This window comes from Bidens hawaiensis, unplaced genomic scaffold (assembly GCF_021521415.1).
Source record: "Bidens hawaiensis isolate Kalapana, Puna unplaced genomic scaffold, B.hawaiensis_p1.1 tig00018433_1, whole genome shotgun sequence".
NCBI classification, from domain to species: Eukaryota; Viridiplantae; Streptophyta; class Magnoliopsida; order Asterales; family Asteraceae; genus Bidens; species Bidens hawaiensis.
The window spans coordinates 41850-55296 of NW_027492785.1; the positions used below are offsets into that span (position 1 = coordinate 41850).

The 13447-nt window shown below is 31.1% G+C and overlaps 1 protein-coding gene across 2 annotated transcripts; it reads right to left on the reverse strand.

Annotated features, from left to right (window-relative positions):
• Window positions 1–5615: 5615 nt before the first annotated feature.
• On the reverse strand, window positions 5616–10183 carry LOC143556058 (NADPH-dependent aldo-keto reductase, chloroplastic-like). Of its 2 annotated transcripts, XM_077045490.1 has the most exons (7): window positions 10064–10183; window positions 9131–9181; window positions 8964–9040; window positions 8799–8886; window positions 7934–8209; window positions 6963–7214; window positions 5616–5979 (listed from the first exon to the last, which is right to left on the reverse strand). In XM_077045490.1, the coding sequence occupies exons 1-7, from the start codon at window positions 10181–10183 to the stop codon at window positions 5893–5895; spliced, it is 951 nt and encodes a 316-aa protein (XP_076901605.1). In that variant the 3' UTR covers window positions 5616–5892. The 2 variants fall into 2 exon arrangements, with proteins under 2 accessions (XP_076901605.1, XP_076901604.1); XM_077045489.1 differs by lacking the exon at window positions 5616–5979 and having other exon boundaries at window positions 6799–7214.
• Window positions 10184–13447: the final 3264 nt, after the last annotated feature.

The window sequence follows — 13447 nt, forward strand, 5'->3', positions numbered from 1 at the left end:
AAAAAAAGACCTAGTTCCGTCGAATAGGATCTGCATACTTTAAGTAACAGAAATATAAAGTTATTCAAATATCATGATATTTTATGTAAATTTGGTTATGTGGTATAATGTACATGTGTATATAACAACTAGAGTTTTGAAGGCTTTTTGGTTTGAATTCTCCAACTTGTATTATGAATCTTTTGGCAAGTATCAAATCTTTTAATGACATTAGTTGTTTGTATGTATAAGGACAAATACATGTCAATAATAAATATGTAAACCTGGCAATCTGAAATGAAGACACATTTAGCCTCGTTCCAAAACACAACATGTTACCTCTTTCCCTATAACTCTTTGTTGGACTCCATCCAAATTGTCAATAGATAATCTCACTTAGAATATAATCATCAGACTCTATAATGTTTGGGGAAATGGTATCTACATATTAAATAATTATATTTTGACGTTATTATATATTATGCTAGAATGTAAAGTTGTAACTCTAACTTCATGCTTGTCGCTTGTGTACCAATTATTGACGTGACTATGCCTTTTAAATCTAAAAAAAAAATTGTATTCTCTACTTGCATTTTTCAGACAAGTTTAAGACTTAATTATAATCTATTTTATGCTCACTTATGCATTTGTGTACAAAATCTTAACTTGTTTTTTACTCTCTTCTTTTTTGTTTATTCATGGTTTTACATCGATCTACCTTTTACGTGTATCTACTATGGTCTTCTAACACGTCTTTACTTATTTTTTGTAAAGTAACTATTCTCGTGCTTTCTCTTAAAAATTAATATGCTAATCCAAGAGTTAACAAACTCTTATATGTACCGACTTGATAGGGACAAACATGGTTGAAATAGCCTTAACTTAGAAGAGGCATAGCTTGGGCTACATGTAAGCTTACGGGACACGTTACTAGTCAACGGAAAGGTCTCGATGAGTCGGGCCTTGTGACAAAAGTCTGTAGGCGAGTCCCAAAATTCATAATTTAAGTTGATGCATATTCTAGCTATCACCTGCAATTTTGGTTGTTATTTAACTTGTTTTAAAGATTTCATTTGTTGTTTTGTAATTTTGAAATTTTGACACGCGTGTAAAAATTAAAAATCCCTATATTGTAAAGGTTTTTTCATCCAGATTTATTTTATGTCAAAATTTAAAGAAATAAAAAGAAATTTGAGTTTTTAATATACGTCCATGTCCATGATCCGTTGAAAATCACTGACAAATTTCCAACGTCTAAACATTAAATTTCGTTTTCTAAAAATCCACTAGAACATAAACTATGGGTGAGTTGTACTGATGTTATTTTCAAGCTAGATAGGTTATTTTCAACCTATATATTACATGTCGCTTTATGTGTATATGTGTAATTATTCATTATTGATTTGTAGTGTGTTATATACCCGTCGTGTTATTTCCAACCTTATTATATAATATATTGTTTCCCATTCAAGTAATCAACTTTTAGATTAATCTGGACCCTTCAAAGTTCAAATCACAGCCGTATAAACCCCTTGAAAAGCTTCTAGAAGCAGCGGCTAAGAGCAGTTAGACTAGAATGCTTCTAGAGCGAACAGTTCATCACAGTTATAGTCTCTTTTTCCAACCCATAGGCGGTTCCGATTCCTCCCCACGTCTCCGATAGTTTAGCTTCTTAACCCCAGTTGTTCCTTCTGACTTCTTTTTAACCCCGACCATTTACAGTTCCATTTGATCGAAATAGCAGGTGTCGAAATCGCATGCATGTGTACGTCAACAAAATTGCAACTTCACACCACGTTCAAAATCACTAAACCTTCCATCCTTCTCTTCCGTGTTCATTTTTGAATTGTTTTACTAGGTAAATATTCATTTTCTATTAGCATTTGGTAATTTGTTTATGTTATTTATCGACTATAAATTATTTAAATATGCGTTTATTTTTATATTTGATTTATGTGTATTTTGTGATGTGGTTCAAGCAATTGGGCAGTGAAGCCCACCAAAGAAGCATGATTATTATGTTAATACATACTATTTCTTGTGTTCAGGTGTATGACAATTAAGTCAATTTTGGCGTCATTTGCGTTTGACAAAGACAAGTCACAAGCATGTGGTATTTGATTTTTTTCTCTATATATGTATTTGTAATTGATTTTATTGAATATTTGGTATGTGTTTAATCCTCAATCACATGAAGATTGCGAGTCCATTCAGAAGAATCTGGTGAGTTGGGCTCCAAGGAAGATTGAGGATTTGTTGGAACGATCCCTCTTCACCAGGATTAGTTGGTGATTTTTATACAATCATTCGATTTTTTTTTTCAGATGTATAATGTTGCCTGTAATTAATGTCTACCTTGCATATTTTTAGGAGGTTGATGCATTGCATTTGACTCTTAAGAGAAACACTCCTCAGCCTAAAACAAGACCAAGTTTATGGGCATCAAAAACTGAATGTTACAGTTGGCATGCTTTTACAGTTATCTCCTCACTTAAATGTATTTTGGTGAATTGCGGATCTCAGGTATGTTGTTAAACAAATATAGCAAATTGCTTAAAACTTTTATCTATTTGTTAAGTGTCTTGTGAATCCATGATTTAATCCATGGAACATGTAATTTGCCCTTTAGTAAGTTTGTTTTTTTATGATTTTTTTAATATATAAAAATATTTGATGGTTTTATGTGCAGGCAATCAATCATAAGAGTTTCAACATTGACATAGTTCCTTGGTCTCAATATCGATAATATGATCTAAAGAACACAAATGTGAATCGTGTGTGAAATATAAGTTATAATGGCTCACTACCTCAATAGTTATGGCTAAGTTGTTTGAACTGTATAATGCTAAATAAGAATTTGATTTTTGTAAAGAAAAATTTTTTACCTATATTTTAGTGCATTGTTTGTACTTCTTCCCATGTAATGTACGTCTTTATACAATTTCATTCATGGTAAAGATTTTCGGTCGTTGCCGGTTTTAGTGTCGTTTCTATTAGATTCAATACGAGCAGGAAGGAAACCTAAATACCACTAAAAAGAAATTTTAAGATAACAAAAGTGTGTAAACAAGGTAGAAATTTATTTAAAAGAAAATCAAGAGGCACCAAAAAGAGATCTGGCCGTTCAAAAGCATTGAAATAAGAATTATGTTTAAAAACTTTAAAAAACACCAAATACCACAATGCCATCTATTCAAAGAGGTCACTCTACGAACTAAAACAAACGGAGTAAAATACAAAATGAGTAAAATACAGGTCAAAATTTTAGTTAACTAATCCAGATTCGTGTTTTACATCTCATTTTAATTCTATGCATCTTTGACCCATTTAACCTCTTTATTTTGATGCATATTGAATTTAGCATCTCAAAACCAATTCAAATAACCTAAATTTGCATTATCTATAAATTTTTAATATTTTTATACAATTTTTTATATTTATGGAGATGGGCTTTAAGTTTAGTTTTTTTTTCCAAAACTCCTTTGTTAATTCACTATTTTGTGTGTTCTTTTAACAAAGTCATATATTTATTTTTTACGTATAAGTTAAAGAGTTGAGCTTTTATCTAAAATGTATGTAATTTTGGTTTAGAATGCAAACAAAGATAGTTGTGCTATTATGACATTGAACGCCCGTCCATAGAACGGGTATAAAACTAGTTGAATGTGGGTCTTAATGTTTTATCAATTTTTTTTAATTCTTGTATATATAGCTGAGATTACATCATAATTAAATACTTCTATCTTATATTATCAAACGTAATGCATAAAAACACATAAATACGTACACAACCATGAACTTATGGGTAAAATTATATACATGAGTGTGCATGTATACCACATGTATATAAATACTATATAAATACACATGTACGATCGATCCTTTGTACAGAATATATGATTTTAGCATGTACGTAGGGAAGCAGAAGGAAATTGTTATTTTGCTTTAGAGCTATTGGGTTAGTTATAGTCTTAATATTATAGTATTCTATCTTACCCTTCTAATAAAGTAAAACAATGAGTCTTATGTGTTAAACCTATATTAAATTATAACATAGTTTTTTTCCTTCTAATATACTAATCACATTCATCCTGGCTATCCATGGGTCATTAGTTAAAATCAATTTGACAATTAAGTTATAAACGAGTCAATTTTCCTTCATATTCTTCTAATCTCTTAGCTCTCATTCATTATAATTATCTATGGGTCAAAACTATTTTAAAAATTAAGTTATAAAATAGTCAGAAAATTATACTTAATAAATTGTCACGTATCACAATTTTATGAGCTTAACTTACAATTTTATGCTTCTTTTATTTCACTTCTTTACAAATAAATTTATAACTTGCAAAATTATCAACATTATTCAATATTCTTGCTTTAATCCTTCTAATACAGTTTCTATCATAGTGATCTATATAAAAACTTAAAAATATATTAAAATATATATTATATGGGAACTTTTATTGTTGGAGAGCTAAGATAAGAATGGATATTTTATTATAGTTTTGTTGATTGGAGATTTAAGATAATAGCCATACATGTTTATGGGTAGTTTTGTGGCATCGATATATACCCTGCACGTATCATTCATACTGATTTATTTAAAATATATTAAACATTGATGGGAATATAATCGCATCAGAGCTACGTTAGTTTTGTATTTCTTGTGAATATAATATATTTCATGTTGTAACCAAGAAAAAAAGAATGAGGAATGAACGGAAACCGTCATATTATATTGTGAGTTTGTGACTGCTAATTCACAATAATTTAACTTCTATGTACAATTTAATATATAATATTCACTTATAGAACCATAATATAGAATATACACATTTAAAATTGCATATTTATTTATTCATACTATTAAATAGAACGTATAAATACGATGCATGATTCTCCTTAAAAATAATATGGCATAAAATTCTCATAACCTAAGTTAACCAAACTTTAAAACCCATCATTTTTCACACTTCATAATTTTAAAAGACACGAACTCTATGACTATATTTTTTGGGAAGGTATAGTACCCAAGTTTCTTTACAGTTTTAGTTATACTAAAATCCAATCATGAATTCATTTATTTTGTAATTTTTTTCTTAGATGTAAACGAAAGATGAATTAAATTATGAAACACGTATTAATCTTTCTTAATTCTTACTATTTGGTGATGGAATAGTACGTAAAACTGTATAAGAAAAAACACACACTAACAATGAATAAAGAAATTTTATTATTGTTCCATTTAAATCAACTTACAAGAAATAGTCACTAAATATTACTGAATTTCATATATATTCATCTTTAAAAAGATTAACATTTATAAAAAAATTACGACAATGGATAAACAATTAAATTTTGAGTGAAAAATATGAGTGACTTTATTGGTGAAACATGGTTATTGTTTTTATAACTTATTTTGAAAATAAATTGTATAAATGTCATGTAAAAATATGTATATTAGATATTATGATTATAAACCGACAAAATATTATGTAACTACCCTATCATTATCGATGCTTAAAAAAGATAACTGTATTTAGTGAATAAAATATGTTTTCTTTTTCTTGTTTATTACAATTAGGACAAGTTTAGGTAGCTTAACAACTCAAAACCGTTTTAAATTAAAGAATGGCCATAGATAAAGATATGATGTGTGGATATTGTTATATATGTATAGAGAGACAATGATAGTTTTATAACATATAACAAAATGTAGCAAACACGAAAAGATATTAATAAACAAGAATGACTAATGTTTAATTATCCCATCACAACACATGCAACTCAAGTGAATGAATTGACTGATGTTTTGACATATATGGAAATAGTAAACGTTGAAGCTAAGACTGAATTATGAAAGTCTTGAATCTTTATTAATTTATGAAAATGGTAAACATAAACATCATGTCATATTTCACCATCCCATAGTTCCTCAAGGGTCTTGTAGGAACCATGAGTCTCATTCACAAAAGAAGTGCCTCTCAGAAGTCTAGCCTGCAAACAATAGATATTATATTTAAAACTTTATGTACAAAATTGAACTCGCAGTATCAGTTTCAACTCATTTATGTGAAAACATGTCGATTTGGCATCTACTTTGATGGTAGCAAGTCGAATGCGTAAATTTTAAAAGCTCAACTAAAAGATTGTGAGATAGTCAAGTGCTTGTAAGTTGTAACTTGTAACCTTCTAACGGGTTTTATTCGAAAAAAAAAAGATCATTATTGTGATAATAGTTCATATTTAATTATATTAATCATCAGGGGAGGCTCGGAGGGTGTGCGAGCCGCACCATCGGCTGGGGCATATAAGTTTTGGGGGCACAAACTTTTTTATACATATTACATATATATGTTTTTTGGTGTTAAAAATAAGGTTATTTGCAAAGGTTTATGAGATAATTAAATGCTCAGAATGGTTTCTGCTTATAATAAATCGGTCGATAAAAGTTTTATTCATGTACATTAGCGAATAAAAAATTTTCTTTAAAGCCTACAAGCCTTTTTATTTTGGCTCGGCCGAGGTATTTAAATTCTTGGAGACGGCCCTGTTAATCATGGCAAATTCCATAGAGTAACTATGAACTTTGCAAAATGGTCCAATTTGGCAACTAAACTTATCACAATGATCTAATTTGAGAATCATATATGCTAACTATTTTTTCATACTATAATAAACATATTGGCCAGTTTCAAAATTTAATTAGCAGATTGAAAGAAAAACAAAATGTTAATGAGCCGTCAAGCCGAACTTGCCTCGATTAATTTAAAAGAGCTTGAGCTTAGGTTCAAACTCAAGCACATTTAAGCTCGGCTCGAGCATTTAGCAAACAGATCTTGAGTAGCTCACGAGTGAGTTGGCTTGATTGCACCCCTGGTTCAACCCAAGCCAGCCCGTTTTGACCTGTTATCCAACTTGTTTGACCCACTCAACCCGCCCTTTTTGCAACATACAAGGATAACAGAAAGTAAGCATACCTGCTCAATCTCAGAAGAGATTTTAGTGAACAAGTCATCGGGAATTGACCAGTCAAACACATCAAAATTTTCTTTGATTCGGGCTTCACTTGTGCTCTTGGGAAGTATACTATGACCCATTTGTAGGCCCCACCGGAGAGCAACCTGAGCTGGCGTTTTTCCCAGTTTCTCAGCTACCGAAGCTAAAACCGGGCTTTTCAGTACATCACTTTTGATAAATGTGGTTCCCGGTGAACCAAGTGGTGAATATCCCTACATATATATGGAAATTATAACTATTGATAACTTGTTAATGTTATAAATCATATTGTATAACTAATATATGCTGTTGTTGTACGTATGTACATGTATATGAAGTTTGTTATTTAATTTAAATGACCGAGCCGACCCCGGTGGCCAGGTAGGTCTTTAAATGAACCTAATTTACACAAACGAAGCTTGTTCATATTCGCCCATCTAACTTTAACCGAATAACGAACGAACACAAACATTAAACGAACATATTTTCTTGTTCAAGTTCTTTCTTAAAGAAACTGGAACGTGCTTGTGTTAGTTTATGTTAGTTCATTTATACTCTAAACGAACATCAGCAAGCGCAAGTGAAAGAAAAAAACGTGTTGTTGTTCGTTTGTTCAGTTAGTTAACCGATTACCCAATACATGACAGGCCAACTAGTATTATTAAATATGTAACCGAGTGAGCGTAAATGAACAAAAGACAAACGAATGCTCACAAACGTAAATGATCAAACATAATCGAATGTTCATGTTCGTTCATTTAATTAAATGAACATTTTTTATGTTTATGTTCTAATGGTCATTTTTCCCTCACGAGGAAGTCAATGATATTTCTTACACATATAAACACAAACCGAACTACATCTGGATAATGGGTAAGCGAGCAACAAGCTGCGCCGCTATCCATGAAGGATGGTCATTAGTTTATTAAATAAACAAACATCAAAAACTTACAGAAAGGTGAACGCCTTTTAATTTGCAGAAGTCTCTAAGCTTAGTTTGCTTCCATGAAGGATGGCATTCCACCTGGTTGACAGCTGGTGGTACCCGGGCTACATCCAACAAGCTTTCCAACTTTTTGGTTGAAAAATTGCTAACACCAATCGCACGTGCTTTCCCAGAATCATACAGTTTTTCCATTGCTTTCCATATATTTGGAATATCTACTGGAACAAGATTCTCGGGTTTAAATCCCTCGGATCCCTTCTTCATCTTTACAGGCCAGTGAATCTGCAATTTAAATAAGAAAACTTAACTGGTGAAAATACTTATAAAAACATAAAACTTATTGTACAGAATTAAAATACTTCAGGAGTCTTTGGATGCGTGTCCTGAAAGTGATTATGTGATGCTAAGTAATCAATTCTAAAACATGAACCCAAAACTGAGCATTCAGTAAACAGTTCATGAAGCGTTCAACAGGAAGTTTGTCTGTTCCTTTACCTTCATTTATGTTAGCTAGCTTGCGTTTGTATAAGTTTGTTTGTTTACGTTCGTTAATATATTCATTTAACTTTTTTTGGCCCGTTAGAACTTATTCTAGTTTAACAACCTTTTACGCTTAACACATAGTTCTCGACACAACTTTTGACAAGTTTTAGCTCAGTTATGTTCATTCATCTATTCATTTGTTTACGTTCGTGAACCGTTCGTTTAATTTGTTTACAAACGAGCATAAACGAGCACAAACAAGAAAAGCCCACTCGTTTAGTTATTCATGTTGAATCGTTTGTTCGGGTAAAGTAAATGAACGAACACGAACATGTTCCGTTCGTGGTCGTTTACAAGCCTAACCCCGAATCAAGTAACTCATACATACAAGATACAAATCAAGATAATCAAGCTGCAGATCATTTAACGTTCTGTCTAATGCAACAGGTACATCTTCTGGTTCATGATCACGACACCTGCAGATAATATTAAATTATTAATTTATGCGCGCATGTAAATTCAAAAAATATCGATACCAATGGATTTTACAAACCAGAGCTTAGAAGTAATCCACAAATCTTCTCGTTTGACCACATTATCTTGAAACAGCTTCTTCAAAACTAGCCCAATCTGATAAACATATAACAGATATCAACATTTAAAACTATTAGCAACTGAAAAAAATACCACTTTGGTGAATAAAAGCAAGAAACTGTGTACCTCCTTCTCATTGCCATAAATTTGTGCACAATCAATGTGTCGATACCCCATCTACATGCATAATAATCATTATTAGTAAGACAATATAACTGTAACATTACATAATGTTGTGATACTGTGAAAAACTGTTCTGCATGCATCAAAATCCATTTGACTTGTAGCATCAATATGTTTTCTATAGCAATAAGAGACTAAGTTCAAAACTGTTAACATATTCAACCAATTAATTTTGATATGTTTGCCCGTTAATTTTGAACCGTTAATTATGTGTGTAATCAATCGGTTCAAAACATAATTTATAATCAAATTGACATTATTTGGTAAGGGTGTGCATTAAACCGAAATGACTGATCCAAAACCAAAAAAACTGGAAAAACCAAACTGAAAAAAAACCGGCGGTTTGGTTTTATGTTATGTGAAACCGAAATTACGAATTTTATAGATTCTCATTTTGTATATTTTTTTTTGTTTTAAATAATTTACAAGAATTTATAAGATATGATGGTTGTAAAAGTCGCGCCGATTAATCACCGATCGACTGGTCGCTATTTAGTGAAAATTGGAAACTTCGGCTGAAAATAATAATTTGGTATGCAGCGATGAGATATTAATTAACAAAATGATTGAGACCGAAATTTTAAAACTCAAATGACAAAACCGAAACCAAAAAAACTAGGTTCCAAAATTCAAATCATTACTAACACTAATTATGTGATATAGGGATCAGGGATGTAACTCTAATTATAAATAAATACATATATCCATGAGGGAGTGAGTGCGTATTGGAATGAACTAATGAGTATAATGTAATACTAGTAACTAACAAAAATCATATGATGATGAGTAAGGAATATTTGAATACATTACTACTCAGCTGCAATAACTACTGTAATCATCTAAACATTGAAAATTAATAATAATAGTAATAATAACCTTGATAGCAGCGGCAACGGCGTCTCCGACGAGACCAGGGTCCGATTGCCATGTGCCGAGACCTACAGACGGGATCTTCGTTTTGTTAAACAGCTCAAAGAATCCAATGCTGCTAGCCATTTTCTTTCTTCTGCTGATCGACCAAATTCGTTTGAACTTTGAAGGTGAAAGTGAGTGTAACGGCCGATCGTTTGTTTGATTTGTGCCTAGTGATTCATATAATAAATATAAAATGGGCCGGCAATATTTTGGGTTTGGAGTTTGACCCACTTTTTTAATATTCTAATTTTTTTAGTTTAGGTCTTATTTGTTTGGATTTACTTGGATGGTGCAAACTTTTTAGGCTAATTTGTAACACATGCCATCAAGTATGAAATTGTCGAGTTTCGACGAAAATCATTGCGCGTAACAAACCTTCGTGGATCGCACCTCCTCCTATCCCCCCAAGGTTGCATGTGTCACGCTCTTTCATGGCTAAGTACTAGCCACCCTCTCTCTTCTATGTCGGCGAAGAATGCTCATTACAAGACCCCTTTGATAGTTGAATAGTCAGAGCCGGCTCCGAAAAGACGAAAAAAATTTGGGCTTGTGGCCGTCGACTACCTTGTAATGCCTCAAAAACGGCCCTGTGAATAGTTTGACTCACTTTTGACCAACTAGCAATTAAAACCATTAACTTGATTAGAAATTTACAATCGAGTGTTAAAACTTTTTGAGTATTCAAGTGTTAGACACTATTACAATCGAGTGTTAATCTTTTTGGGTATCCAACGATAAGTTTCTTGGATATTAAAACTTTTTGGGCATTTGATTTCTTGATATCCATGATCTTTTTTGAGGTTGAAGAAATAACAATGGTTACAATCACAAGATTAATACAACAAGAACATTAAAAGTAAAAAAATAAACATGTTAAATAATTAAAATAAAATTTAATGTTTTATATGAAAGTTATATTATAAACAGCAATAAAATGATTCATATTAGTGTTGGATTAGTAGTGAAGAAAATTATGTAGAATGCATATGAAAACCAACTTAGTAGTAGTGATAATAAAATTGATAAAATCACTATATTAAACGTAAACTCATTAGTTATTCATAAGGCTATATGAAATGGTTTGTATAGAATAATCATCCTGTATTTAAAGATACAAAATAATGGAGGGGCTTCAGAAAACCTCTACGGCAAGTGTTTTGAATGCTCTTGAACTATGTAAACTCGTTGTGTTACATCTTTAACACATGATTCTCCATACCAATCTTTTCTACTTTGTTTAATTTGATTTTCGAATGGGAGCTCACTGCATGAGATCATGTTTTGAATAATGTAGTTATTTTCTCATCTATTGATCTATACATAAAAAAAATTGATGATATTTAAGACCAAATATTATTTATATATTTTTTACAACAATGATGACAATAGTTTTTTTATATGAGTGTATAAAGGCATCTTGTTAATAGGGTATTCGAGTATCTTGATAAATTATTTTGAAAGGTAGGATTTGGGCCCCGTTTTCTAAACTACGAGTCAAAATTGGCCTGGCCTGCTTATAGTTTATTTATATCAACCGAATTATGAATGTTCATTATTAATATTAAATAAAATAATAGAAGTGGTGAAATGGATATCTTTCATTGTTAAATGTTTTAACTTATACTTGACTTTTATACATTCATACTTTGAAAAATGAATGGGCGGTTACATGTCCTTTAATTGTATGATGATACACACGGGCTCAAAAAAATTAATTATTGGTTTATTAGTATTTGACTATTTTGATTTTTAAAGTTATATATTAAAAACATGACGACATAGCTAGGTTTATTTTCATAAAGATTAAAATTATGATCATCTTAGCATGTTGGTGTATATGAAAGATTAGAATCCGGGCTATTTTTTAGAACAAAAGGGTCTCGATTAATTAACTTAATGAACCATCAAACGACATAGCTTCTTTGGGGGAAAATAGAGGATAAGTGGTAGGAATAGATTGAGAAACATGGTTTTCGTTTTTGTTTTAAATTTAATATTGTAATAAGTGAGCATGTTGTTAGATTGATACTATTTTTCATTGTGTGGCTTCGTTATCTCAATACTTGCCTTTGCTAGTCAAATTATACCATGAGGGTTTGAGATAAAAGTCAAAGTTTTTTTCTTAATTTTGTAGGCATTTGTCTTTCCACGGGTTTGAAATAAAGCCCATGCTTTATTTTGTGGCAGTTGTGCAAATTTTGTTGTCGAGTTATTTTGAAGCTATCATTTAAGTTGTATTTACCTATTTACGTTGTATTAACCTACATTACGGATATGGTTATGGAGCCGACGAAACACACTGGTCCTTAATCCTAGTTAGTTATTATATTTGTGTTGGTTTAATCAATTATAATGACTAAAATTTATATTTTATATAATTTATATATTGTTAAAAACTCAAAATATACCATAATAATTGGGTTAATCGCACTATTATAACTATTTTGCACGTCATTGTAAAAGTACAATTTGGAGCACCGTTGTAGCTAGTTTCGACACACTTTTACAATTGTACCGTATCACATATTTTTAAAACATTTAACCTTTTTAGTATAAAGACACTATGCTTAAACTAAAGATTATAAAATTAAGAAATTCTTAAGTTTATAGCATAAGTTGTTCAAAAGTAAAATTCTTAATATTATAGGATAAGTCGTTTAAAAAGTAATAATATATGTAGGGGTTATTTGAACTTAAAAAAGATAATAAAACTAGATTTAAACCAAAAAGTAAATGATTGACGTTGATTTTTTCTCTTTACTTTATATTGTTTTGAGTAAATTCCAAGCATTGCATAAAAGATAAGGTTTTCATTTTACGTCCCTAGCTTCTAGAGATTACTATTTTAGTCCATACATTTTACTTGTACTTGGCGCTCATCCTTTAGTTTCAGAGTTTGATGTTAGTTTATTTTGGGCGATAATTTTTTAATAAGATTGAGTTTGCTATCTAAAAGGGGGTTGCGACGCAGCTTGTTGCCCACTTATCTGCTACTTCATTGTAAATCGTTTGGATGTTTTTTATCAAAACATGATCGAAAAAAATAAGATGATTATTAACAAAAAAATTAATTTTTTTAGAGATGATCATTTCACCTCTTTGTTTTTAGTGACAAGAGAACCAGCCTCGTGAAGATCTATCATCCATGCATGGTTTCCCAGAGTGCTTAATTAGTACTTGAATAAAAACTTGTCCTACCCAGATTTGTTCATATTTATTAATGAAGAAACACTAACCGGACCCCGGGCAGGTTACTGGTAACCTGGGGGTTGGAGAGATGTTTCCCACGAGGGGTTAGACCCTTGGAAGATGGTTCTTCTGATAACCTGCAAAACAGACACCGTG